This window comes from Punica granatum, chromosome 6 (assembly GCF_007655135.1).
Source record: "Punica granatum isolate Tunisia-2019 chromosome 6, ASM765513v2, whole genome shotgun sequence".
NCBI lineage: Eukaryota > Viridiplantae > Streptophyta > Magnoliopsida > Myrtales > Lythraceae > Punica > Punica granatum.
The window spans coordinates 20,718,620-20,743,159 of record NC_045132.1 but is presented as its reverse complement, the minus strand read 5'-3'; the positions used below and the strand labels follow the sequence as shown (position 1 = coordinate 20,743,159).

Below are 24,540 nucleotides of genomic sequence, written 5' to 3'. Positions count from 1 at the left end.
GAATTTTCAGCTTGTATTTACATAATTACATTGGCCATGTAGTTACGAGTTTAATTGCCACAAGGATTAAATTTTGGGGGGGACATTGCTCCTTAACCAAAACTTGAGGCGGAACTTTGCAATTAATCCATAATTGAACTACCAGCGGGATCATCACGGCCTCCAGAATTCACTTAGTTCAACCATATTCTTCTCGAAAAACTTTTAAAAAAAAAGGGGTTTTAATCCTTAACTTTTTGGCTTTCTTTGTCGCCGTTATTTAATTTTTTTTTAAAAAAAATTTCCAATATTGTTCTCGCCTTCTCGTGTCAGTATTTTCCTGGGCGTAAGAGAAGGTATTACCCAATATAAAGACAATAAATAAAATGAAATAAAGAGCGCATAAATCCCACTAATAAAAATTAAACATATGATCTTTGAATTTCGAGTCAGCATTTTATACCATTATACTAGAATTTCTTCCTCAACTTCTCGTGTTTTTATCTTTTTCATGTGGATAATTATTTTTCCGTATTCGGTGATTGACGTGTCTAAGGGCGGCAAAACTACACGCGCCAGTTGTCTAGTGACGGCGAGTCTTTGGCTTTGGCTAAGACCTCGCAACGTATATACGTCTCAATTTTGCTATATATATATCCCTTGGTTTCTCTTCGAGCTTCAGTTGAATAAACAAGCAAGAAAGAGATCAGAGAGCCAAAGCATAAAGAATGTCCAACACCAAGCTTGTCGCTCTCACCATCGTGTGTCTCTTCTTGGCTTCGAACTATCAGTTAGTCTCACCGTTTCGAGTGGCCCGACTGCTCTATTCCGTTCCTCCAGCGGGTACACATACATTTCTTCCTTTGTCGTATAATTATTGTGCAGATAGAGAAATGCTTGCTAAAGTCGTGCTCAATCCAGCGTGTGCTTTTCATCTTCAAAATTTTTCCTTTAACTCTTTATGGACTCTAAAGATGGTGTATAAATGATTCCTGTTGTTCTAGACGACGGTCACAGCAAAGTCCCAGCAGTAGGAAGCAGACCGCGACAGGACGGTTCTCATACAGGGAACACCTCGCCCTCTGGGTGGACAATGCCACCGCCGCCAACATCAACGACTAAGTTCGCGTACAATTCCACGACTGCAAGCTGCCCATCCTCGCATGCGACTTCTACCGCGACGACTATCACCAGGTCGAAAGTCAACAGCCCGCCTAGTGCCACAACAAGCTCAACTGCAACCGTAAACTGCCCGAGTGCTGGATCCCCTTAGAATATACTGATCCCTCGCCATCTCCACGGCCGGCTTCGTCATCTGTTATCAAGCAAGGAAAGGACGTCGAAAAAGTAGTTATTTGGTTTGGATTTATTATCGAATGTATATGGGGGATCTCTCTCCTCCAACCTAATAGTGCTTTCTTAAATTTGTATGCATTCATGTATGTCAGCCTGGGAATACGATATTAATTCTACCCTCAAGTTATTAATTATACTCGTAAATATGCACGTGCATTACACTTAACATCGTCTTAAAATGGATTCACATAATATCATTCATTAATTGTTACAACAATTAGCAAAATGTTACGGATCCCACGAAGAAAATTATTTAGCCCGTTTGTTTTCAGAGTTAAAATCACAAAAACTTTAACTTTAACTTTAACTCAACCCACTACACAACAAAAATACACATTTCTCAAGTCAATTTTAACTTTACAATATTTGTCCTTTTCCACAATCAAAATCAAAATTACTTTAACTCTGAAATCAAATGCCTCATTAATAACCCCTGAATTCATAAGGGCGAGGATTGGATATCACCACCTGTTTAACTTAAACTTTTGAGTTGGACATGGGTCCAAGTACGTGTGTTGGTTTTGTCTTCGAAAGGATCAAGATCCTTTCCTTGTGAGAGCTGCCAACCATGTGTCCTCAGGTAATTGCCATATGATCAACCTAGCTAAGAAATTTCTTTGATCTCCTTCTTGAAATGCCATCCCGCCACAACTGTCCAAGTGGATCATGCCGTGGTATCTCGGGTCAAGTTCCAGAATTCAATCATGGGCTGCTTCTCCCTTGAGCTCCTTCATAAGTCCAGCAAATGATGTCTCGTGGACCTATAAGTAGGCACAAATTTGATCAATTGAGATCAATAAAGTACCATGTGGATCACGGACTCCGCAACCTACGGTAGGTGCGAAAAACGGGTGTAAACGAGATAAGTACAATATCATTTTGCTTTTTCAGTAAGTACGACAAGGCCTAATTAAACCTGTACTAGATTAATTATTCGGTGTGTATCATGGTATTTGGAAGCCCATCGAACCCCGTCTAATTCAGTTCGAGCAGAGGTTGCATACTAAGAGTAAAGCTCTCTCAGCATAAATTTTCTTTATTACAAGACTCGAACCCGAGATATTGTTCAAGAGGAATTGCGTTCAACCGCTTGATCTAACCTATGTTAGCGGTACAAAATTAGTTTGTTTTGAGGTGTTGCCTAGTAGTTTGGTCAGAGATACCATTCTTTCTAAATATAACTCATGCAATATTTTAATAAAGAAAAGTACTATGATCATAATTGACTTACATAAAGAGTATAACTCAGTGTTATCAGAACCGGATCGGACATCGATCCGGCCAAAGTATGGGTTCATGGGTTTAGGGGTTCAACAGGGAGTTCGATGGGTCGGATCGCATGTTTAATTATAAAATAAATAAATATTTATTATTTTAAGAAAATAAAATAAAAATACAAAAAAGTAATAAATATTAGATAATAATTAATATGTTTCCACTTTCTGCCCCTTTTCTTTTTGAGAAAGAGCCTAGAGGGGCAATTTGTGGCTGCCCTAGAAGTTTAGGGGCTGTAGTGACATGAAATCTTATATTAGCCTTACTTTTTACTCGTCACCTCCTTCTTGTGACTTTGAGAAACGGAGCTGTCAAGCTTGGGAGAACGATGGAATATGCGATGAAGCCAACAAAGTCGGATTTTGAGGAATCCTTCCTCTTTTTCACAGTTGTTTCTTCCATCTTCTTCAACCTCCTCTCAGGTAATTCTTCCCCTCGCCACTGTAATTCGAAGCTTTGCGTGCCGGAATTAGATCGTGTCATTGCCAACCCTTTTTGGCAAACTTTGCTTCTTGGAGGTTTGTTCGGTGCTCAGATTTGACTAGTTAGGAGAATGGTTTCTAGTTCAGCACCTCATTTCCCCCTAATTGCTGATGGTGTCCCCTTGCCAGTGAGGAATTCGCTCCCGGGTCATCGGTGTACTGCGTCTGGACAAGGAGAAGCCGAGAAGAGACAGAAGGAGAAGATGAAGCTCAATCCGTAAAAAATTTTACGATGCTCGAAGGAGAAGATGAAGCTCGGCCTCCAGTCAGCAGAAGTCACTGATAAGTGATGACTAAAACTGAAGAGTAAAGATGAAGAAGTAGGGTTTCAATTTTAGCATTTCAACCTTCAGAATCGTCGATCGTCAATCGTCAATCTGACTAGAGTTTCATCTGGATGAAGGGGAAGTTCATTTTCGGGTTCGAGTTGGGGGATTTCCTTTAAAAATTTGAACCCATGAAACTGACCGGTTAGAATGGGTTCGATGGGTTTATCTAAAAATCGTCCGATTTTATGGATTTATCGGTCTATTTGTGCATTTTTGGTTTTTTAGTTAACCGGATTGGACATAGGTTTGATTTTCGGTCCGACCGGTCGAACTGTTTGGTCTGATTCGGTTATGATAATATTGGTATAACTCATGCTGGACAAGGGTTTGGATTTTCTCTTTCGCTAGAAACAAAAACCCTCGCTTAAGCCATTGCGATGACCCATCCAGCCCCGACTGGAAGCGTTCGGTGGCCTTTCCTCATCCCTTCCCTTGTAGTTAGCTTTCTTCCTCCCCTACTCCAAGACCGATAGGAGTGACTTCGGTGCTCCTCCCACCTCTGATTCCATCTTGGTAGGTCATCCCCAACCGTCTCCGCTTGTTGTCTCTGTCGAACTTCCATGCTACCGAGCATCTTAATGTCGCTGCAAGCTCCGGTTTGTAGCCCCCGATGCCTCCCTGCCGTGATCTGTTGCTATTCCGCCATTCCCACCGATGGTCCTAAGCTACTGCGACTTCCTTCCTCCCCTTTCCACTGCAAGACTCCAATTAGATAGTACTCATTCTGACTAGAAATAGTCGGATCTTGCTCAAATCAGCCAAATTTAAGCATATCGAGCACGATATGACCATTTACAATCGGCTCTTGCTCGATCTGACTAGATGGAACACGATCTAGCCAAAGTAGCGTGGCAAATCCGATTAGACTTGTCAGTTAGTTGGGTCGGTTTGGATTAGTAGGAAAGAGTCAGGTCGGATCAGCGAGTATGGGTTAGGAGGGACATTCGAGTCGTGTCGGGCTATCGGGATAGAGGAAGCTAGGTCTATTTATATTGGAGCTATACTACAGTGTCCCGATAGTGATAAGGGCCTTCACCCTCCTCCTCTTGGTATTTGGAGGATGTGTGTAGTGGCGGCCTCCCCTATTTATCGGGACCACACACAATCCCTCTCTAGCAGCTCAGATTCCGGACAGCTCGAATGGTACTCGGGTTTATTATGCTTCGACGGCGGCAGTGTAGCGGCTATGAAGATATATGCTTGTCTTGATGGTGTCAACTTAGTGGAAGCGCTCTCCTCCACGCCCCTCCAGCCCAGCCTCTATCTTCGCCCCGCGTGTCAACAATAGTATCCCGGCCCATCACGATTATGATCGCCATTTCAGTTGGTTTCGGCTCCCCCATGCCAGTCTCTGGTTTGAACTGATAAAAAAAGCTTCGATTCTTTGATTTGACTGTTTGTCTGATTGGGTTGATTGTATCTGATTTGAACCGATGTAGGAATCCTTAATGCTTTGCTTTGGATTCTTTGATTTGACAATTTATTTGATTGGTTTAATTATCGTTGGTTTGAATAGATTTAGGAATCCTTGCCGCTTTGGTTTGATTGTCCAGGGATTGGGCTATTCATTGTGATCTGTGAAGGATTCCTGCACCAAATACCGAATCAAGACCCCTTTTGCCTTTGCTTCTTTGTTTCACATAGCAGTATTTTTATGTGGATTGCATCTGGTTCTGCTTCTGAACATCGACTGGATTTATATGGAGTTTAGTTGTAAGAGGTTGTGAATATATATACGACAACTAGAAAGATTTCTCTAATTGTATCTGTGTTATTATATTGCATTTTTTTACTTTGCAGTAATCCCGACGGATCTAGTGTATTTTTATGTTCCTATAATCTTCTCTTGAAAATTTTACCATGTATTCATTTTGGCCATCAATGAACATTCATTGATTTACTTAGCCAAATAATTGACTTACATGAAGCATCAATATTATGTACATTTGAACGACAGTAATTATAAATAAAAACAATTCAAAATGAATTCTAATTAAATAAATTATACAAAATAAAACAATGACATGTTTTTTTGAAAATCATGGGTTGAGGTCATTTATTTCCAGCTGAGTTCGTTTGAACCTTGCCCGTAATTACAGATCTTCACATTTGCACAGCTGGTGAGGAATTTAAGCTAAAACTGTCACCAACAGTTTGACAAGTTTACTTTCGAAAATAGTGTACATAATTTTGCTTTGACTGGACCTATATATGATTTCATAAATATATTGTTTCGAATTAAACCGAATGACTGGATTCACGCCGAACCATTCATTTGGAGTTTCTCTTGTAATGGACATATAGAATCTCTTGCAAATAAATGATCATACTCTCAGTGATAATTTGGGACGTCCGGATTGCAGTCGACCAGGTCTGACAGATCAATCACCTTAACAATTGATCGAACTAGTCAGCCTTCTCATTCAATGGAGAATGACAAACAGAGAATACAAGCGAAGTCTTGGCTTTTCTGGCTCCTTGATTATAGACCAAAAAATAATGTCAATTTAGTAGGACCAGCCGGTTGCTTTCTGTCGGAAGACTCGGAACAGTCCATATCTCACGAGTCGACCTCGATGTTTGGAAACTAATTGGAAAACTCGTTATTCAACTTGCCAGAGCCAGTTGAATACCCTACGAGACTAACTAAATTCGAGTCAGTTTTATGGATTGCACCATACAATAAGTAAATTATTACCGACATGAATTAGGGTTCAAGCGGTTCGACGCTCATTCTGCATAAATAATGTATCGGGTTCAAATTCTGGTGAATGTAAAAAATTCACGCTGGGAGTGCATTATGCCTTAATGTGTTGACCTGATCAAACTGAATTAGTCGAGACCCAATTGAACTTTTGAATGTCAGGATTCGCATCGAAAAAAAGAACAATAACATAATTTCATATAAGATTCTCGCAATAACCATACTTTCCAAATGCACGCGGCTGGTAAATTTATACGAACATACTGTATAATATAAAACCAGTTTTCTCCAGCAAAAATATATAAATTATTTTTCATCCAACCTCACCATAATACTAGTAGCACTTGCTATCGGTATAAAACTAAGAAGTTATACATTCTTTTTATTTTTATTTTTGGTACGCCGCCAGATATTTAAAAGTTTAATGGACTCCGACTAACTCAATTCAATCGGGTTGGTCCAATAAGGAGATAAAACTATTTCAATAATGATTTTTTTAATTACAAAACCTAAATTTGAAACTTTATTAAAGAGAAATAAGTATTGAAACCACTTGAATTAACTCGTACTAATTAAGAAATCATATATTGAAAAAGGACATATAGTCTTATCGTTCCCGTACCGTAAGGGAGGGAGATTTCCCAGAGTGGAAAAACAAACGAAGACCATGGAAAAACATTCACCGCGCCTCCGATGCGTGGGAAAACTCGCGGGAAATTTACCATGCGTTTTTCAACAGAGAGCGTGGGATGTTCCCACTGGCTCGAGACGTGGCAACTTCCCACGCTATTTCCCAAGCGTGGAAAATAAGGGCGTCGGAAGTAATGGATACCATTAATCATACCTATTTTATTAATATGACTACTCAGATTAATCCAATTATTATACTTATTATTATTTGAAATTTATATTGTTAGCATTAATCAAATTATAATATTAAGAGATAAATTACGTCAATCATATATTATCATTTTATATTGAAATTAACCATTCATAAAATCTGACAATTAAGTACACGTATGTATACTTTCGAGTAACACAATTAGTTTCGAGCGACATATTGAAATTAATTAACAATTACATAAACAAAATCGGGCTTTCAATCAAGTAACATAATCAATTTTCTCTTATTCATTCCAAATTCAATTCTTCAAACAAGATCACCACATTGTACTACAGAAGCCAGCTAGATGCTATATATAACAACCAAATAAAGTCTAATATTGGACAGTCCACGGAAAATCAACAACAAAGAATTCACTAGAAAATGCAAAAGGAACTTAAACTCATCATCCAGACCATAGAGAAACTTCCTCAATTATTATATTAATTATATAAATTTATATGCAATTTAAAAATTGTATATCAATCATGTTAAATAATGAAAAACTTGATGTTCAGTTTAAAATTTAATATAATTCCTTTTCATGATTTAGGAAAACTAAAAATATAAAATTTCTTATACAATGATATATAAATCTCAATTTTTATCAAATTTCTAATAACTCAATTATTGGCATTTTATTTTATTTTATTTATCTAATAGAGCATGAACATCGATAGTGTTGTTATTGGTTGAAAACAAGATAGGCCAAAAAACTTAAGTTTACCTAATACTCGACAAGTCTTACATTACCATAAAAGCAAGTAATTTTTTTAGAAAAGAAATTTATATGCAATTTTAAAAAGTATATATCAATCATGTTAAACAATGAAAAACTAGATGTTCAGTTAAAACATATTATCTAATAGAGCATGAGCATCCATAGTATTGTTAATGGTTGAAAACAAGATAGGCGAAACGACTTAAGTTTACCTAATACTCAACAAGTCTTACATTATCATAAAAGCAAGTCATTTTTTGAAAAGGAAATTTATATGCAATTTAAAAAGTATATATCAATCATGTTAGAAAATGAAAAACTAGATATTCATTTAAAATTTGATAAAATTCCTTTTCATGATTTAGGAGAACTAAAATGTACAATTTTTATATATAATGATATATAAATTTCAATTTATCAATTTTACTAATAATTCAATTATTTGTATTTTATTTTTCAAAAATAAAATACACAAAATGGACCTGCAACGAAGTGTGGGGCCATTTCACTAGTATATAAAGAAAAGGAAATTTTTTTGGAAAATCTCTAGCTACTCTCATGGAAAAAATTAACCCCACAGCCTACAACGACCCACGTTTTTCTAGATGAGATACCAAAAAAGAAAAAAAGAGTTGTAGCACCCTAATAGAACGAGTAATAATTTTGAAAAGAATAGGATAGTGAAAGTAAAGAGTAAAAAGGAATCAAGCACGCATTTTTTTTCTTCTCATTATTGCCTATCAATTTCTTTAGTCTTTCTAAATTTACTCTGGGAGAGGTTTACCTTTCAACGAGCAGACTTGACTCAACTGAATTAGTCGGGGTCCAATTAAATTTTCAAATACCATGATTCACATTAAAAAAAAAAAGAAATCAGACAAGCATTTTTTTCATTATTATTGCCTGTATGATTTTTTTAAAAAATTTCTAATGCGTAATTTTGATATTTAGCACGACTGTGTTGCCTCTAGTAAAGAAGCTATTACAGGTCCACTTGTTGGAGGGGGAGAGTGGGCGAGTTTTCTACATTCGCTGCCCTCATCCCTTTTTCATTTTGTAATTTTTATTTTTTAAAATTTTATCCCTTTTCTTTTACGTTTTTAAATTCGATTAAAAAAATGTGCCACGTAATTCGATTGATTGATTGAAAACAAGATAGGCGAAAAAAACTTAAGTTTACCTATTAGTCAACAAGGCTTACATTATCATAAAAGTAAGTAATTTTTTAGAAAAGAAATTTATATGCAATTTAAAAAGTATATATCAATCATGTTAGGAAATGAAAAACTAGATGTTCATTTAAAATTTGATAAAATTCCTTTTCATGATTTAGGAGAACTAAAATGTACAATTTTTTATATATAATGATATATAAATTTTAATTTATCAATTTTACTAATAATTCAATTATTTGTATTTTATTTTTTAAAAATAAAATACACAAAATGGACCCGCTATGAAGTGCGGGGCCATTTCACTATATATATTGAAAAGGAAAATGTTTTGGAAAATCTCCAGCTATTCTCATGGAAAAAACTAACCCCACAGCCTACAACTACCCACGTTTTTCTAGATGAGATACCAAAAAAAAAAAGAGAGAGAGAGTTGTAGCACCCTAATAATAGGAGTAATAATTTTGAAAAGAATAGGATAGTGAAACTGTGAAAGCAAAGAGTAAAAAGGAATGGGGCACGTATTTTTCTTTTTCATTATTACCTATCAATTTCTTTAGTCTTTCTAAATCTACTATGAGAGAGGTTTACCCTTTAACGGGCCGACCTGACTCAACTGAATTAGTCGGAGTCTAACTAATTTCGCGTATCATGATTCACATTGTTAAAAAAAAGGAAATCAGGCACGCATTTTTTTTCATTATTATTGCCTATATGATTTTTTTTAGTCTTTCTAATGCATAATTTCGATATGTGACACGGCCGTGTTTCCCCTAGTAAGGATGCTATTACAGGTTCGCTTGTTGGAGGGAGAGAGTGGGTGAGTTTTCTGCATTAGCTGCCCCCGTCCCTTTTTCTGTTTGTAATTTTTATTTTTTAAAATTTCCCCCCTTTTCTTTTGCATTTTTAAATTTGATCAAAAAATGTGCCACATAATTCTATTGATGCGCTATTCCAAAAGATCTTATTATAAGGTCAACAAATTATACCCATTTAGTGATTTCATATACAATACAACACCAATAAAAAAATTCTACATAATTCAGTCATTGTGTTATGCCAAATGATTCGATCGTTAGGTTGAAACGTTACGTCTTTTAAGTGCTTTGAAATCTAAACAAAATAAGGTACCACGTAATTCCATCGACATATTATGCCGAATGATCAATCATAAACCCCCTTTTTTCATTATTTTAAAATTTCCACCCTTTTGGCATTTTCAAATCCACTTGAATAAAGTACCATGTATTTCGATAACGCTTTATTCCAAAAGATTCGATCATAATATCGACGCTTTATGCCTTTTTAGCATTTCAATATCCGACCCCAATAATATTTCATGCAATTTGGTCGACATGTTACGCCAAATGATCCAATCGTTAAGTCAAAGAGTTAAGCCTTTCTAGTGTTTTCAAATCTGACCTAAATAAGATACCACGTAATGTGGTCAACGACGCATTATGTCAAATGATTTGATCTTTATAATCGAACTATTTCCAAAAAATAGTTTTACCCCAACTTTTATTTAGAATAATTAGAAGAAATTTCGTACTAGAGGTATTATATAATTACAATATATGTAATATTCTTTTTCCAATTTTAGTTTGTGAGTGCGAAATCTTTTCCCTCTTTTTTTTTTATTTTCCTTCTTTTGTCCAATATTTTTAATTTTGACCCAACAAAGTAGTGGTGTAACCTAAATGATTCACTGGGTCCAATGGCCCATCATTATGGCTGACAAGTTACTAAAAAAAAAATAATGTCATGTTTTATATCAATATGGTGTATGAGTTTTTCTCATTTTTTCGATCATTATAAGATTTGACACCATGCATTTTACTCTATTCTTTCTATTTATTTTATCTTTTTATGAGGACTTAGACATATATCCTATAATTTTTTTTATAAATATTCATTCACAAGCACATACTTTCTTCGTCTATATTGCATCTTTCTTAATAAATTATACTAATTAGACCATACTTTCAATTATAGTTAATGCTTTTTCTCTCTTTATCCATATGAGAAGATCCAATGACGAAAATTAATTTCGTTATTAATTTATTTTCATAAATTTACAAAATGCAAACATTTTTACTTTCTTAAAGTCTATTATGTCTTCCTTTACTTAATATTATTTTCAAATCTTATTTGAACTTATCTTTTTGAGAGTAAAACTATAAACTTTACATTCATGAATCAATCCATTTAACACATTCAAAATGCACTCCTTGAAATAAAAAAGAAATGATATCATATATGATAACATGATAAAATCTTTTAAAAATATTATATTATTTAATATTAATAGAGAGTTCATAATTTTTACAAATAAGTAGATTTATTATTAGTTTCAATTATATACTATATTGATTATTACACAAACTATTATGATGAATTAGAAAATAAAAAAATAAATAATTTTCCTATCGGGACAGAGGGCGGGATCGCCTCTAGTTCGTTACCAATACAGAAGGCATGGAGATTGAGACCAATGATGAATGATGATGACAGTGGCAGTGATGGTGGTGGTGATGCTGGGGATGACGGCGACGATGATTATAATAATAGTAATAATAGTAACAGTAACAGTAGTACAAAAGCGTAGTCTCTCCTTTCTAACTAGATCGATGCATCTCGGAAGTGAAATAGATTATCCCATAGGTCATTGAAAGATTTAAAACATCAAGGCTAAAGTTTAAGATTTCATTATCAATAAAGTGTTGATTGAGTGGTAAGCAACTTCAATCCCATAAGGCCATGAACACAAGTTCGAGTTTCAGAAGTGTACATTTTGGGATGAAGAATAACTTTTAACGATGTTTGATCTTTCAAAATTGCTTGAGCAATGTTTTACATAATTTTAGACTTACCGAAAAAAGTAACGTAGCCAACTTCGACTAACCTCATTTCTTATTTCCATATTTAACCCTTTTTTCAGTTTAATTCACCAAAATTCCATCTAACATCCACAAATGTGGCCTACATTTGCCGGAAAAGGTCCTACAAGTTTTGGGTTTATTTCTCTAAGAAAAGGGACATATGCCCAGAAAAACTCACAAATAAAACCTAATTGCCATGTTTTTATATAGAACGATCAAATGAACACAACTTACATATGAGAGCAGAAAATTGGAGAAACCTCAGCAACCAATTGAGCTCCAAGTGCAAAAGCTCTTCATTTACTGAAATGATCACTTTTAATTTTTATCTTCTTTTTCTGTAAGTAGTTTCCCACGGTGCTGTCAATTTTTTTCCCCCCTTAATCTTATGGACGGTTTACCCGTGGTGGGACCCGCCAGTAAAATAATATATATATATATATATATATATATTCACGCACACATATGTATATATATTTTTTTCTACGTATTTTGAGTTTCCTATCCTAAGCGTGGGAAAAGTGCGTAGAAAAATATTCCCAAAAACTCTGAAGCGTGGGAAAGCCAAGGGTAATTTTCCATGGGTCTCGGTCTCCGGAAAATGCCATGGGTGATTTTTCTTCTCTGCTTTCCGTAATTGATTCACTTTCGATCCTATTATTGTTTTTTAATTAAAAATGTTGATATGACATTTTATTTAAATAATAAATGGAGAATAGCGGATTGAGGATGGAGAAGGGGAAGGGGTTTTGATTGGCTTTGCGGAGTGGTGTCGTGTGAGTGAGAGAGAGGATTCTGATTCTTTGATTGAACATAATGTGGAAAATCTTTTCAGACTTTCTCGACTCGTTGAAACCATGCAAAGGAAAATATTGATCATGACCACATTACTGGCCGGGATGGCAAAAAAATTTCAACCACACGAACGTCTAGAATGATAATTTTGAAAGAGTCGGTGCCATCGCTTTCAAGATTTTTGTGAATAATAAAGTTCCAATTTCACCAGAAAAGGAAAAAATGTTCTCAATTTTCATAACTATATGTTAATAAAAGTTTAGATTGATAGATGGTACTGAACATATACATGTTGACCTAAATCATCTTATAGCGAAAATGAGAAATTAAAAATCAATGTGCCGTTATTAAATTAGAACTGAGTGATTCATTCGATCATACAAGCAAATAATCTGTTATCAGCGGTTGATTGATATTGTTGACAGCCACCTCATATTTTCTCACACAAAAACAGACCGGGCATGTTCAGGTGGACTTTGGTATATGTTGAGACGGCTTATTTTGTTGGTCGACTCTGATATTGTTTAGCGATTCATTACTGATCGTGCTCATTGTGCACCTGCTTTGCTATTAATGGTGATTCAATACTTGAGTTGGTGATTCAATACTTGAGTTGTTGTTGTTGAGAGATTGGAATGCATCATCTTATTCAGCCAAAAGCGAGAGAGAGAGAGAGAGAGAGAGAGATTGGAATGTACAAGTTATTCAAACCTATTAGGAAGGGAACATTTGTGCAAACTGACTGGCGCGACAGTTAGTCGAACTATTACCGAGAGCTCACTTTTATCATTTTCCACCTACAAGTCTTGGACTGTGTTATAGGAAGATTTAGATAATTTAAGGATTAATGCATGACATTATATTTTGAATAATATGATACAATCATGTAAATTAGGCTAATGTATGATATTTGAGCCCGCATTTTCTCTTTTTTGCTTTAGGAGAGTTTCGGCGTGCATGATGAGAGCTTTGGATAATAACTTACAACCAGTTAATGTTTCCTTTTTTAGTGTGCACCTTAATATTCAAAAGTGTACTGAGTCTCGACTACTTCAGTTCGAGTGAGTGGACACATTAAGAAGTAAAGCTCTCCTAATATGAATTTTTTCGTTCATAAGACTCAAATATGAGATATTACTCGAGAGAAACAAGTGTCACCCCCCTCCTGATTACGTCCAGAAAACTCATGCAGCATTGACCCGTCAGCGTTCACCTTCACGGCAGTGGGATGACTCTCCAGTTCCCGGCTCAATATATAGTCCACTCCCCAATCTCCCCTGGCAGTAGTAAGCTATCTTTCCAACCGGTACTCCTCTGGTCTCAAGGGAAAAGCTCATTCTGATGGCCATTTTCCGTTCCCGGACCTCTGCTCTGTTTCTTCTTCTTCTTGTTCTTCTATTTCATCTTCCTCCGCTCTTTCCTGGTCGCGAATTGGAGAAAAGACGTGTTCACGGGGCAGACATGGGGTTGAACAGCCATCGCTCTGTGCTCAAAATGAAGTCCCTAGTCCCAGCATCTACCTGCAACCCTCCTCCCACAGGTACTTACGCAAGTCTTTTTTACCGGTATTCGATGCACAAATATAATCAGGTTTCTTGAAATAGCCTGGCGAAAACTCGGATAAGTAGTATCTTTGTTACCGTTAAAAAGTTCATACATTTGTCTAGAACTAGGTGGCCGCATTACAATTGAGATTACATGGTAGTTTACATTATAGAACCTTTTCAAACAATGAGACATCCAGGATAATGGTGGAGATGCATCACGCTCTGGAAACTCGAAGATCCAGAACAAGGATTTTCTTGGTTTACTAATCTCGTATTTCAGGCATCTATTGTCGCAACGCATAGTATTTGGGTATTAGGAATTTATATGCTACCTGACCAGTAGGCATCGCAGAAGAACACATGACAAGGCTGTTAACAGGATATTTCTAATGGATCGCAAACCTTGCAGAACGAGTTGGATCGCTACCTTTAGTTCACCGGCAGGGGCCCTGCTCACCGCTCCTCAAGGAAAGGCTGCAACGCTGCAACTCAACCTTGATAAACCTGCGGGACCAGTCTCGAATTAACTCCATCAGACGTTCTCTCGCTTCATCATCATCATCATCTTCCAGTATTGGAAATGACCTTCCTGGCACTGGCCTCAGGATACCGGTCGTTGGCCACTTGGAAGGGGCAGGGGAGTATGTGGTCACAGTTGGCCTCGGCACTCCGAGACGCGATCTTCCTGTGATATTTGACACAGGTAGTCCCCTGACGTGGACCCACTGCCTGCCGTGCCCTACTCAGGGCTGCTGTCCCCAGAATGACCGCTGTTTTGAACCCTCCAAGTCCTCCACCTACTCCAACCCACCATGCCCTCCGAATTGCAATTACTCTGTCTTCTATGCAGATAAGTCCTTCTCCAATGGATTCTATGTGCAGGACACCCTCACGCTCAACGCCGATTATACATTTCCAAACTTTATCTTTGGCTGTGGACAGAACAATAGCGATGGTTTCGGCACCAGCACCGGCATTTTAGGCCTTGCACTGGGTGATCATTCCTTGATTTCACAAACGACAGACACTTTTGCACAGATTTTCTGCTATTGTATTCCTCCCACGTACAATAGACAGGGCTACCTCCTCTTTGGTTTCGGAGCTCTTCAACAATGTCAAACCAATCAGTACACTAGTATCTTGTCTGACCAGACTGGGTCGTTCCAGTACTTCATCAAACTCCTTGGGATCACCACTGGGAAACAAACACTAAATTTCTCAGAGTTGGCACCATTGTCTTCTCCTTCTAGGACGATAATAGATTCTGGGACAACTATCAGTCGCCTTCCTTCCTCAGTCTATTTAGCACTTCGGGATGAATTCAAGAAAGAGATGTCGGAGTATCCTGTTGCTCAGCACCTGCCTTCTCTAGGCTTGGACACGTGCTATAACCTCGAGGGTCATGAGAACGTGACCTTACCGAAGGTGGTTCTGAATTTTGATGGTACAGATGTCAATGTTGACCCATCTGGAGTTGTTTGGAGGGAGAGCGACTCTCAAGTCTGCTTTGCTTTCGCAGCAAAGGAGAAGGAGGATGACCTGACCATAATTGGCAGCACGCAGCAGAGGAACCTCAACATTCTATACAACATACAGGCTAACAAGGTTGAGTTCGGGACTGGCAGCTGCGGCAGTTGAAATAGGGCTATAAAATGCCCAGGATGTTTGTAATATTACATGAAGCTTGGGCAAAGATTGTTGTGTGTCGGAAGAGCTCCTATCATATATGAAGGAAGAAAAAAAATGATTTTAGCATGATTTTCTTTTTCATGTGGTCAGTCATCTACAACCTCAGCATGTTCCAATTTTATGTACCTAGATCAATTGGCAATAAAGGATATGTTTAAGATTTTACATTGATCAGAATCTTTGACAGAGGATAGGCCATCAAGAACTGGTCCAAAGCTGCAATTTGATCCTAATTATCTACAACAAAAGAATATAATAATTACATAAAACAGTGATTATGTATGTTCCTTCTTAAAGTAAATGGACAATTTCATCCCAACTTATGCAAGTTGCATCACTTGAGTCCCTGAGAAGAATATTACATCAATTTCATCCTTGAGCATCAATTTCGTTCGTGGGCACATTAATTTGGTCCTTAGTCATATCAATTTAGTCCATTTGCTTGGTCACATAAATTCAATCCTTCCTTGGTCACATCATTTTGGTCCTTGTTAACATCAATTCTTTACATCAAAAAATCCATCTAGTCTCTCTCTTCTTTTACTACTCTTGTCTCTGAGCCGAATTTGGAGCATTCATTTCATTGCTCAGATATTTTATTCTCGTGTTCTTAGTGGCTATAGAAAGCTTATATATAGCACTACTACGTAGGATCAAGTTTCGAGCCAAAAGCAAAGAAACAAGTTAGAGAAATGCAGTTAAAATTTGGTTTTCATTCACAATGCAGAAATTTCGGAGAGCGATATCTCTTAAACCGTGCAACGAAATTACAATCTGTCAAATGGTATAGCTTCCTTACAATATGAGGAATCCATCTATATAAATTTTTGGGACCAATATTGATTCTATAAGAATTTATTCCCGTGTTTTAGAGAGAGAAAGTTTTATGAGTCATTAATGAAAATTTTTTATACAGTCAATATTGGTCCAAAAATTTATATAGACAGCTTCCTCATATCGTAAGGAGCTACAACACTTGACGGATCATAATTTCATTGCATGGTTTGAGAGATATTGCTCTCACAAATTTCTGCTTTGTGAATGAAAACCGAATTTCAACCTCATTTTTCTAACTTGTTTGTGTGCTTTTTGGCTTGAAACTTGATCCTAAGTAGTAGTGTTATGTATAAGCTTTCTATAACCACTAAGAACACGAGAATAAGAGATCCGAGCAATGAATCGAATGCTCCAAAGTCGACTCAGAGACAAGAGTAGTAAAAAGGATGTTCAACCTCATTTTTCTAACTTGTTTGTGTGCTTTTTGGCTTGAAATTTGATCCTAAGTAATGGTGCTATGTATAAGCTTTCTATAACCACTAAAAACACGAGAATAAGAGATCTGAGCAATGAAACGAATGTTCCAAAGTCAGCTCGGAGATAAGAGTAGTAAAAATGATGGAGAGACCAGATGAACCTTTTTTTATGTAAAGAATTGATGCTGACAATGACCAAAATGATGTGACCAAGGAAGAATTGAATTGATGTGACCAAGCAAATAGACTAAATTGATGTGACTAAGGACTAAAATTAATGTGCCGAATGACTAAATTGATGTGACCAATGATGAAATTGATGTGTCCGAGGACGAAATTGATGCGTCCCAAGACTAAATTGATGTGAGCATGGATAAAATTAATGTGACCAAGAACCTAATTGGTATAACATTTTTCTCAGGGACCCAAGTGATGTAGCGTCCATAAGTCAGGGATGAAATTGTCAGTTTACTCTTCCTTCTTACTATGGAAAACACAGTGCACTGCTAATTATCAGATTGAGATAACTGTTGATTAGATACGATTAAAATAAAATATCTATCAATAATAGAATAAAGATATTTACACATCTGCTGTACATGTTTAGCATTAGAAATGGTTTCAAATTGTGTATGAAGGCTGCTTTGGTCGGTAGGGCATTGTGTCTGAAATTGGAGGAGGAGGAGATGGAGATGCGAGACGAGGAGAAGAACCTCCATGAATCTCACTGGTTTTGGTTTTAGTAGTGGCGCAATCTCCGGTAAAACGTACCAAGCAGAAAACAGGTTGTATCACATTTATTACGTACTTACATTGTTGTTTTTTATTTACATTTATTTTGCTTACAAGGATATCAATCCCCTCAGATGCCTCGGTTGAACCCTTTGGTGGTGTATACTTGATCTTCTTCATTCACGTAGACGAATGACAAAAATTTATATTATTAAACTCAAGCAGAATGCATGCTAGGTGGGCTCCGTCTTCGGTATGTTTAAACTTGTGGACTTAGTCACTAATGTAAGGGAAAGGGACTTATACTCGGATGGCGATTATATTCAGCGATTGGATCATCAATTAATGTGACGAAATGCAATCAGAATAAATCAGAGGTCACAGCAACGAGAAGGCCTGAGATGTGGTAAGAGAGTAGAGCTGCCTGTAAATCATCAATTAATGTCCTTGTACTTTCACTCTCTCTTTGGTTTCTGCTACTCTCAACACATTTAACAAGGAGAATAAGTGGAAGTCTTTGGGATGAATTCAAAAAAGATATGCCTTCTTTATGTCTTGATATATACATGCTATAACCTCGAGAAACAGATCAGGGAGCCAGAGCACAAACCATGTTCAACATTAAGCTTGTCACTCTCCCTATCACCCGTCTTCTTGGCATTGAACTGTCAGTTAGTCTCTCCGTCTTTAGCAGCCCGACTGCTCTATGAGGATCCTCCAGTAGGTACACATACATTTCTTCCTTTGTCGCATAATTATTGTGTGGATAGAGCAATGCTTACTAAAGTCGAGCTTGATCCAGCTTGTGCTTTTCATCTTCAAAATTTTTCCTTCAAGGACACTAAAGATGGAGCATATATGATTCATTTGTTCTAGACAACGGTCACAAGAAACTCGGAGCAGCAGGAAGCCAAACTCGACCGATGGTTCTTGGACTGGGAACACCTCGCCCAATGGGACAATCTTGATGGCACCGTCGCCAACTTCGACAACTAAGTTCACATACGATTCAAAGACTGTCAACGCAAGCGGCCCATTGTCGCATGCATCCACAACAGTCACCGCGTCGACTATCACCAGGTCGAGTGTTAGCTGGTCAAATGTCACCAGGCCGAGTCGTCTGAGCACCAACAGACCGAAGTTCTGGAATCCATCCACAACTATCACTGCAAACGGCCCGAGTGTTGGATCCCACCTTTTTTGCTAAGTAAAAGGCTAGGAGGGGGAGACTAGCGTAGCAACCCCTCTCTGGAGACCAGAGGAGCTCATTGGACGTCATGGAATGTTTCATTCGCCTGAATGGGTAAAGGGCTCGGTGAGACATTACACCACCTAAGTCACCATGACCCTAACAAACGCTTTCGTGTTTAAGTCGAGTTTCGACTCCTTAACCTCCCCTTTGGAAGACGAAATCCGTTCCACTGGGCTATCACCTTGTTGGATCCCCTTGGAATATACTGATCCTTGACCATTTTCGTTCCATATTTGTGACGATGTGTCACAATTAATTGAGCATATACGATGATGTGACTTGCTAAGACTCACGGTATGTATCGATGTGCGAAATTGGGGGTGGCGAAAATATAAATGCCATGACACTATCAATATCAGAAAAGTGTCTATTACACTCTTCAATCGCGGCAAGATGAACATCTATATATAACCGCCCGAGGGAGTGGGGGTTTAATTAGGTGCATCATACACGTACATTCGGGACATATATATACACCATCATCATATTGATGATCTCTACATCTCTATGGGTGGTGTTGGGCGGGGAATCCAAAATCACCCGAAATCCCTGCTTGTGAGAACTCAACCAAGTTGAGCAATAAACAAATATAACCAATAACAGCAGCAAAATAAGAAATGTACACCAAGATTTTAGCGTGGAAACCTCCTCGATGTGAGGAGTAAAACCACAGCCCGACAAGGGCACCCACAAAACTCCACTATCAACAATAACCGGGAGTATCCATGGAGTTCTTCCCTAGCAATTAACAACTAGGGGCATATACAACTCAATCAGCTTAAATCTCATAAAGTATCAACTTCTTGGCAACCACAACTAAATCACAACACTAGAACTTGAGTTGAAGAGATTTCACCAAACACAGAGGAGCAAACTGTCGTGGCTCAAAACATGCTACAGCTCTTATTTTCCGATCTCCACCGTTCCGAATGAAGATCTACGACTGTCCCCTGCTGAGCTCCCTTGGCTAGCCCGAGCCCTCTGTCTTCCGTCTCCCGAGCTCTCCCTCTTCGATCCGCAGCTGCCCTTCTTCCGAGCTTTGGTGATAGCAGCTCAGGTATATATCGTGAGAGTATTTTATTTATTTATATATTTTATTTACATTTATGTATTTTCGAAATTTATTAGTTAAATTTTGTATAAAATCCCAATTTTTTTTTAAATTAACTTTGGTTAGATATTAATAAAGCGATGGACAGGCAAAATGATCGTAGCTCAACGGTCAAGGAGTTTGCCATGAAATGGGCAGGCGCATGGGGGGCAGGTCTAGTGTTAGATTCTTTGAAAAATCTAGGAAACATAAGAGGGGAAATCTCTGTTGTCAGTGTCTGAAGTTCCTTTTGGGTCCGGGTTTGGGTTCGTTCGTTTGTTTGTGTTTTTTGTTTTTAAGTTAATAGTTGAATGATGAGTTACTTTGATTTTCGGGTATGATTTAAGGTTGATTGAGTTCAATCTAGTTTTTGACACATTTCCGTTTGAATTTTGTATTGTTATATATGAATGTTTACTGGAATAGTTGAATTCGCCGAACGTTGCGGAGTTTGATCAGAAATTGTCTCCAACATTAAAGAGATGCCGAGCTGAGTTTTTGCTCAATGAATTCCTTTGAGATAATCTCATGCTCGACCCTCGAATGGTGCTGTCAAAATTCGGAGTATGATGAGGACTTCGAAATCCCCGAATAATCTTGATTCGGAATGAGATAACTATACATCGTTCGATTGATCGAACTCGTTCGAATCTGTTTTCTCTGCTTCGTGTCATCATCATCCTCATGAGTTACTTTGAGTTTCGGGTGCGATTGAAGGTCGATCGAGTTGGTGCATTTCGGTTTGGCTTTGGTTTTGTTATATATGAATGTTTGCCGGAATTGTTGAGTTTGTCATTCGTGTTGAGGAGTTGATCAGGAAATAATCTCTGTTATTAGTGTCTGAAGTTCCTTTCGAGTCCGGGTTCGTTTCTTTGTTTTTCAGCTAATTCCGCTTAATATCCTGACCTGGTCTATCCTTTTGTTTGCGTAAGTAATTTTTTCGTCCTTTTTGATGAGGATATGATAAAGTCGAGAGACTAACACGAGAAGCGGCGTAATTGGTTCTCGGGGCTTCCTCCATTTTGAAGTGGGCTTCTTCGGTATTTGAGTCAAGCCGAATTGAGAATTGGTTGGGGGAGCACTGCAGAACCCAAGGACGCCATGGGAGGAGTTGAAGCTGGGACAGTTATGACCAGGGGTTTCGCTGAGATGGCTGACTCAGGCGTAGAGCCTCTTGGGAGTATTGTTGGAACAATCTGAACTGATTGAGGCGCATGCGTGGTGTAGTCGGGGAAATGGCCTTTGCTTCTAGTAGGGTTAAAATCCGGTTCACATATATCTTTGCTTCCTCCTCGATATGCTCCAATCGGGCGATCCTTTCCTTCACCTTAGACATGGTGTGCTCCATCCGAGCAATTCTTTCGCCCAAGATTTGTGTCGGCAATTGATCTTGGTTCTGCTCCTTCCTCTCAGCAAGGTACCTTAAAAACAAAACAAAACAAAAGGGCGAAGTGAGTATCTTGAAGACAAACGTCGATGCACGAGAAAAAGTTTGGCTCAAAATATTATCATGATTCACATTGTATGGACCCTTTTGTTACACGTGAGAAAATCACGATTTCAATTCTTCGAAATTGGTGATCGTGTAGCAAAAGGTCTACGGTTTAAGGATCATCCCATGATTCTCTTGACATGGAGTGGGTATATTGCACTTCTTGGCAAACACTCTATACCCATTGGTCACATTCAATAATATACCCATCGTTCATCGGATATATCTATAGCAATACCTAAATTTGCTCGTCTCATGAAGAGTGAGCAAGGCCGAAAAAACTATTTTATATGAGACACCAGACATTCGTCGTGTGAGGACGATAGCTTTTCCCGATTGTCTATGTTTGATGTCGATCGCGTGTGTTTGTTTAAATCGCTTATTAGTGTAAATGGTAGACAATAGAGAAATATGCACATGATGGGCTTATGGCTTTCTACAGTTGGGTGCTATCTAAATGTGCAGGTGCGCAACCCATAGTTTCCAGTTGCCCCAAAGGAGTGGTCATCAGACTTTTGGGTCAAGTGGGAGTCGTTCAGAGCCGTTTCCAGTGAGAACCCTCACACGAGCATACCCTTACTAATCCTTCCTATCGAATTTTAATAGGATTCCTATCATGAGTTCGAGATCGATTGAATTATTTTGTATGTAGTGCTAATTTAAAATTGCGCACTCAAGGAGCTAGTACACACAAAGTCAGTGTTAGGATTTTTTAAGGACCTAGGATTCTGGGCTTAAGCCCTCATGTAGATCCCAGTGGAGTCATCAAGCTGTCGCACGACATGGTTTTTAGGCCTCTGCCGCGGCTCGAAATTCAGTAAGTTCGTGTGGCCTAGGACCCAATTGGTTTGGAGCCGCAACTACACCATTTTGTTTAGTCAGTGAATCACATGATACTAACCACCTAAGAATTTAAGTTTGACTCGATCTTCTAATTGGAGAAATGAGGTCGGGGGCTTTGTTATGAAATTCGATGCCCGTAAGCCAATAACTCGCCCTTTTGGTACCCTCATATACTCCTAATGGTTTTAACACTTTTATGTTTTGGAAGTCGAGTTATAAATCCTAGGGTTGAGTCCATATTCGCGAATGTACAATGAAATAATGGACAAATTACAAACTTCGCTCGAGACCCGTGCTTAAGTATAATTTATATAGTCTAACTCTGAAAAATAGCTCACACATTCGGGCCGAATAGGTAAATGGGCCATACATTCATACCAATAATAGATGGGCCATACACTCAGGCCAATTATTTACACAATGGGCCGAGTGGGCCTAGAAATAGGCCTAGAGCCAATGGAAAAAAAAGAGTCAGAGCCCCTAAGTTAGAAAAATTCTAAGTTTATTTTCCTTCATCAATACATTTTATTCATATGGTTTTTCGATTTTTACCCAATTTTATTAACAAGGCCTTATTTACATGAATTAGCTAATTAATCCCCAAAAAACCTATAAAAATGTCCTAGTTCCCTCAAGGTCAATTTGACCTTCGATTTAGATCCGAGGACTCAATTAGTGGGTTTATTACCCCTTAATCCCCATGATTGTGTGTCACTATGCATGATTAACCATTTATTAATCAATTTAAACATAAAGTTGAATTTTGATCCATTAAGTCAAGTGATAGACTTTAACCAGTTTAAGGGTCCTCGGATCCTAATAACCCATCCTCAAGGTCATAAAGACATTCCTAAGGGGCTAAGACACTCTAATGGTATCTAATTACCCCTAGGCATATGTGACTAAGCCAAAGGTACATGATTATTATCAATTGATACAACAATTTCATGGTTTGACTGATTTTGGCTTAATTGATTACAAACAAATTCGGACTTATATGCACTAAGGTGGCTATTTACACTAGTTAAGGACATCTAATTAGACTTAATTAGACACCAATTCCCGAGGCTGAAACACTAATTAAGTCAATTTCACCTAGATTGATCTAATTAAGTCAATTTCACCGAAATTGATCTAATTATTCCTAATTAGACTCTAATTAAGCAGAATCGGACCTAATTGGACACTAAACCACTCGGCCACAACATCATTCACACAATCGAGAGCTCCACTTATCAATTGAAGCAAAAATCGAAGGATTTGACCATAATTAGGCCTTAATACATAAGAAGATCGACTAATTGATCCAATTAGCACACAATCAAGCGTAATTGACCCCTAAATCACCCAATTGACTCTCAGTCAACTCAGCAAAAAATTTTCAGCATGCTTGAGAGGTCGATTTGAGCTAATGAAGGCCAACTGAACCAAATTAAGCCTAATTCCATACAATAGGAAGTTAATTACCCCTAATTAGGCCTAATCAAGCAACAAATCATCAAATTAACTCATCTAAGCCTAATTTACAGAAAATTACAGAATGTACGCAAGTTCAATTTCATGCTAATTTAATCTAATTAAGCAAATTCAAGCCTAATTACTCATAGCCAAGTTCGTAGTTAGTCCGATTATACACAATTTGAGCCAAATTGAACCTAATTGGCCACAAATTGGACTAAACCACCACATGACCAGAATATTAACACGAGTGATTAAGCAAGATTAAGCCAATTAGAACCTAATTAGCACATATGCAAGCTAATTACATCTAATTATTCACAATTTGACTAGATCAAAATCAAATCAAGTTCGATTGACATGCAATTAGTCTTTTCTCGAAGACAATCAAGCTTGATTTAACCTAGTGATATCTTAATTAAACATGATATTACTCTATTAATTCTCATTAGGCCCTAATACACACAAATTAGCAACCCATTAGTCTAATCTACGCATAAACACTTCGATTAAGTACATATCGACCAAAATAAAAGGTAGGAAGCTTCATTTTGGGTCTGAGCAGAGGCGTGGTATACCTTTCATACCTTAGCTCGGGCACGTTTC

At 37.7% G+C, this 24,540-nt stretch overlaps 2 protein-coding genes and 1 long non-coding RNA gene across 3 annotated transcripts; all 3 read left to right on the top strand.

Moving 5' to 3' along the window:
• The first annotated feature begins 655 nt into the window (after positions 1 to 655).
• LOC116211778 lies at positions 656 to 1,490 on the top strand. The gene is made up of 2 exons (XM_031546290.1): positions 656 to 822; positions 984 to 1,490. The coding sequence occupies exons 1-2, from the start codon at positions 708 to 710 to the stop codon at positions 1,250 to 1,252; spliced, it is 384 nt and encodes a 127-aa protein (XP_031402150.1). The 5' UTR covers positions 656 to 707; the 3' UTR covers positions 1,253 to 1,490.
• A 1,384-nt stretch (positions 1,491 to 2,874) lies between these two features.
• Positions 2,875 to 5,181, top strand: LOC116210028. Its single transcript, XR_004157397.1, has 2 exons — positions 2,875 to 3,032; positions 3,222 to 5,181. It is a non-coding gene; the product is annotated as an uncharacterized LOC116210028 (long non-coding RNA).
• Positions 5,182 to 13,785: 8,604 nt separating this feature from the next.
• Positions 13,786 to 15,979, top strand: LOC116210435 (aspartyl protease AED1-like). Its single transcript, XM_031544302.1, has 2 exons — positions 13,786 to 14,118; positions 14,535 to 15,979. Exons 1-2 carry the CDS (start codon positions 13,920 to 13,922, stop codon positions 15,761 to 15,763), a joined length of 1,428 nt encoding a protein of 475 aa, XP_031400162.1. The 5' UTR covers positions 13,786 to 13,919; the 3' UTR covers positions 15,764 to 15,979.
• The last annotated feature ends 8,561 nt before the right edge of the window (positions 15,980 to 24,540 follow it).

What these genes read in the sequence shown, in the direction of transcription:
- LOC116211778 (XM_031546290.1), top strand. Translation starts at nt 708, where the DNA reads ATGTCCAACACCAAGCTTGTCGCTCTCACCATCGTGTGTCTCTTCTTG. An exon ending in CTATTCCGTTCCTCCAGCGG is followed by an intron (nt 823 to 983) that starts GTACACATACAT and finishes CTGTTGTTCTAG; the next exon opens with ACGACGGTCACAGCAAAGTC.
- LOC116210435 (XM_031544302.1), top strand. Translation starts at nt 13,920, where the DNA reads ATGGCCATTTTCCGTTCCCGGACCTCTGCTCTGTTTCTTCTTCTTCTT. An exon ending in CTGCAACCCTCCTCCCACAG is followed by an intron (nt 14,119 to 14,534) that starts GTACTTACGCAA and finishes CAAACCTTGCAG; the next exon opens with AACGAGTTGGATCGCTACCT.